Source organism: Crocodylus porosus, unplaced genomic scaffold (genome assembly GCF_001723895.1).
Source record: "Crocodylus porosus isolate Cpor-Errol unplaced genomic scaffold, CroPor_comp1, whole genome shotgun sequence".
Lineage (NCBI taxonomy): Eukaryota > Metazoa > Chordata > Crocodylia > Crocodylidae > Crocodylus > Crocodylus porosus.
Genome location: NW_017728931.1, coordinates 18,458,570 through 18,462,626, shown reverse-complemented (window position 1 = coordinate 18,462,626; position 4,057 = coordinate 18,458,570). Strand labels below are relative to the sequence as shown.

The following is a 4,057-nucleotide window of genomic DNA, read 5'->3' as shown; positions in this document are numbered from 1 at the left end:
GGCTCCTAGCCTGGGGATTTTTAAAAGGAAGTTAGATGAGCACCTTGCCGGGGTCATCTGACCCCGGTGCTCTTTCCTGCCAAGGCAGGGGGTCAGACTAGATGATCTACCTAGGTCCCTTCCGACTCTAGCTACTATGAAACTATGAATCAGCATGGTGCTTTGATCTTTGCCCAATACTAAAAATAATCTGTTAGATTAAAAATAGCTAGGAAGGGCTCCATGCCAAGCCTAGATCTAAAATTAATCTGGAAAGAGCTGAAAAGCTCCATAGATTTCAACACTACCCTCTACCTACTACTCTATTCCTAATTATTCTTCCTGAAACAGGAGGGTTGGAGGCAAGTGGAACAATCAGTGTCAAGACATGGTTTCTCGGCAAAGGTACTTGGCAATCACTTAACAAGTCCCACTAATAACATAGCTCAGAGCCTCCTGAAAGTTTCCCTGTAAATCCCAAATGATTTGAATTCTAATGTGGCAAAAATGGAGTGTCAGTAAGCAAAACTGGCCAGAAATTAAGAAACAGTCTGGCTGCTGCCCAAACCACTTTGACTAATCTGCTATTATGGAGGCAACACATCCAATATGTGAAATAAATGGAAATCCCTCCTTTGCAAAGAAATACTTGGTCCTACATCTGAGTAGCAAAATCCTTACTTGCTATGCTGTCTGCCACCCAGAAGAGTCAGAATTTTACAAATGCTGTTCAAGAAAGGTATCTCTTCATCTCCATCACTGCCTGAGCATAAGACACCTCTATGTTCATTCTGCTGGAACTATTCCAATTCCAAACACTGCTTCCAGTGCAGGGGCATTAGCTTTATACCCTCCACATTTCTACTCTCTAATTGGCTGTACCCTATATGACACAACCTTAAAAATAACCCAGCAGAATGTGTCAAGGAAGGGAATTGTTTAGGACCAAGTAAATAAGTAGTCAAGAACAAAAGATATTTGCATGGTGCTCGCCTCAAGCTACTGAAATCCGATGACATGGCTACAATCAAGTTCAACTGGCTATGCAGTGTTCAGTAGCCATATTATATGACTACTGAATAAATATTTTTTATATATAAAAAACCCAAAGCAAACAGCAATTTGATATTTTTACACTAAGCGCAACCCTGAGAAACCAGTTAAAGCATAGTTACATGTCACCAGAGTAACTTCTGTGTTTATGTGAAGACGACAAAAAGTTTCACCTGTTAAAATTCGATGCAGTGGCAAAGTGACGTAGGTTAAATGTGCATAGAGTAGAAAGTTTTCATCTGTTCTGTTTAACTTCAGCCACGAGCCAACCAGGGACCGTCCTGTTCCCGATAAGGACCGCGACCTTAGATTAGTTGCATTGTGCAGATCTGTGAAGGCACAATATAACAACTTCAAAATGTGTTTTATACCTCTCTGTCCTTCCCTTCAGTCATCTGCTTCGTCTTGAAAAGAACCTATCAGAACTATTTACAGAAAAAGGTACTGTAGAACCTCTCAGGCTATAAATGAGTATTTGAAGCAGTGATTTTGGAGATTACTTTGGTTAACACATGCCAGTAAAACACAGGGGATTGGACCCAATAGCCCAGAAGGCTTCTTCCACTCCTACGTTCCTATCAGAGCTGAATTCCAAGCAAGGCAGTGTCACAGTTAGTATTACTTTTAAAGCAGGCAGCAGCTATTAGCAAGGTCTGAATGTAGGCTCTAGCTAACAGCATATATCATTACTACTGTAGCTAAACAAGTCATTCTGCTAGGAGGGAGCAGTATTAGGTTGTTATCCTATAAATGAACCAGCCAGTAGCCTAACTATGGATGGATAAGAGCAGCCCAAGTCCTGCATGCTGAATAAGGTGGGGAAAGAGGTTGCAGTTTTGGAATGGAGACTGGGGGTGCTAGAATGGATGCACCTATGCTGCTAATCCAGCAGCTCCACGCTTAGGCTTTGTGGAGTGGTGTCAGAAACTGGGCAATAAACTTCAAGGAGGCTCTTGGGTCTTGACAATGAATTATGTTGGGGGCGAAGACAGAGGGACACCGCCCTGCTGAATGAGGGTTTTTATTTCTTTGCTCAGCATGGCATTCAGTAGTGCCTTTATTGGGTGGCAGGGAGGTTTAACCTCCCTGGTAGATGGCATCTTCAGAGCTGCTAGGATCCTAGAGCAGGTCTGGCTCCACCTCTTGTTTCCTTCTCCTCTCTGCGCAGCTGGAGCCCATAGCTGCCAGGATACAGTAACTTACTTGCCTCCATCTCCTGAGGCTGTGACACCACCCAGATCCAAGTATGCCTCTGGGCACACTCCAGCCTCAACTCTGTCCAGGGCAAAGGAGATTGCTATGCCTCTGTGTCTAATCACCAAAGAGGAGCCTGGCCTGTTCCAAGAAGTGTGCCAGGTCTAGTTTCTCTTCCTGTTTGTCTTCATGTAACATTCCTGCACAGCAACATTAACTGCTCAAGTAGAAAATTAAAGTCAGGAAAACAACATATTTTAGATGGCTTATGGGGCAGGTTAACATCTGGAAGCTAAAAGAGTCAGTGCCATGTGACAACCCAGTCCATTGCAGGCTGCCACTGAACAAGTCTCAGAGCAAAGTTTAAGGTCTCCTCCTACTTAGCAGTCCTTACATAATGTTCCAGAACTGACTTAGTGGATATTAACATAACTACAGGCAGAGGTTAAGCACCCAAACCTTTAGGAAGAAGCAGTTAAAAAAACTGGATGGAAACAGACATCTGACCAAAGGCAAAATGTGCTACAGTCACTGCTACAACTAGAAAGAAAGATGGGAGGAGCAGACTTCTATTCTTACAGCCTCCTTAGAAGAGCCAAAACTCTATGGACATAGTGTTAAAAATGTCTTTTGACATTATATCAGCAATTTAATTAGTAATTAAGCTATTCAATCCACTTAGAGCACTTTTTCAAAGAAATAAAAGTAGTTTTGGAGTCTAACTTGTTTTCAAGACTGACTAAAGTGTATTTTAAAATTTTAAACCAAATCTAAATTGTCAAAGAGCACAGTGGTAGAGTGGCTAATGCTCCAGAGGTGTGATTTCTAGCCACCCTCTGGACTTGTGCCAAAGGCTGCCCCTACTGGCCTTGCTCTAAATGGATACCAGATCATTCAAGCAGGGGAGTCAAAGGTATCTGAAGGTGATGCTGGCCACATTGTTCCCTTGCCAATTGTTGGCTATAGAAGCTGATGCATAGTAATCATACTAGACCAATAGGCTGTTAGAATAAAGACCATCTTTAAACTCGCTGATTAAAAACAAATTAAGTAAAATCTCCAGGGGTAAATATATATTGGAAGTGCCACTATGATATTAAACAGTAAGACTTTATTAAGATTTACTGTTTTAGGGTCCGATTCAGCAAAACGCTACTGAGTAAACACAAAAACCAGTAGTGAGTGGGGAAGGATTAGCCCGCTAAGGGTCCTACCCTGTTTTGTGTAGTTTACAGAAGGAATAGGTCAGTCACTTGAACCATATGTAGACACACTGGTCCTTCTTCTACTATATTTTGTCTACTTGAATATGCTAAAATACTTCTTTTGTGAAAAGGTGGGCTTTTTGGAACAGTCAAATTAAGGAAGAGCTAGGGAGAAGTTTCTGCTGATGGAAATTTGAATAATTTAGGTGATCAGCTACTTAATTCAAATTTCAGAGAATATAAATTGAATGTTTTTTATTTAAGGCTGCATTTTGATTTGAAACAGAGGAGGAAATGTATTTGTATTTGCCAACATATCATTGAATATGCCTTTTTGTTAGGAAATCTGGTCTAACATACTTGATAAAGAAAGCAGTTTGACTGATACTTCTTAAAATGTTGTGATTTGGATAATACAGGCATACCTCGGAGATATTGCGGGTTCGGTTCCAGACCACTGCAATAAAGCAAGTCACACGAAATTTTTTGGTTTCCTAGTGCATATAAAAGTTATGTTTACACTATACTGTAGTCTATTAAGTGTGCAATAGCATTATGTCTAAAAAAACAATGTACATACCTTAATTAAAAAATACTTTATTGCTAAAAAATGCTAACCATCATCT

The 4,057-nt window shown here is 40.8% G+C and overlaps 1 protein-coding gene across 4 annotated transcripts in view; it reads right to left on the bottom strand.

Moving 5' to 3' along the window:
• The window catches only part of KIAA0930 (KIAA0930 ortholog), a 124,836-nt gene that overhangs the window by 7,328 nt on the left and 113,451 nt on the right, over nucleotides 1-4,057 (bottom strand). For 3 of the 4 annotated variants that reach the window (XM_019544300.1, XM_019544299.1, XM_019544302.1), the window contains one exon: nucleotides 1,206-1,361. The exons of the other annotated variant lie outside the window; for it this stretch is intronic. In XM_019544300.1, the coding sequence (XP_019399845.1) occupies nucleotides 1,206-1,361 (156 nt within the window). The remainder of the gene's footprint in view (nucleotides 1-1,205; nucleotides 1,362-4,057) is intronic. 4 annotated transcript variants of the gene reach the window in all.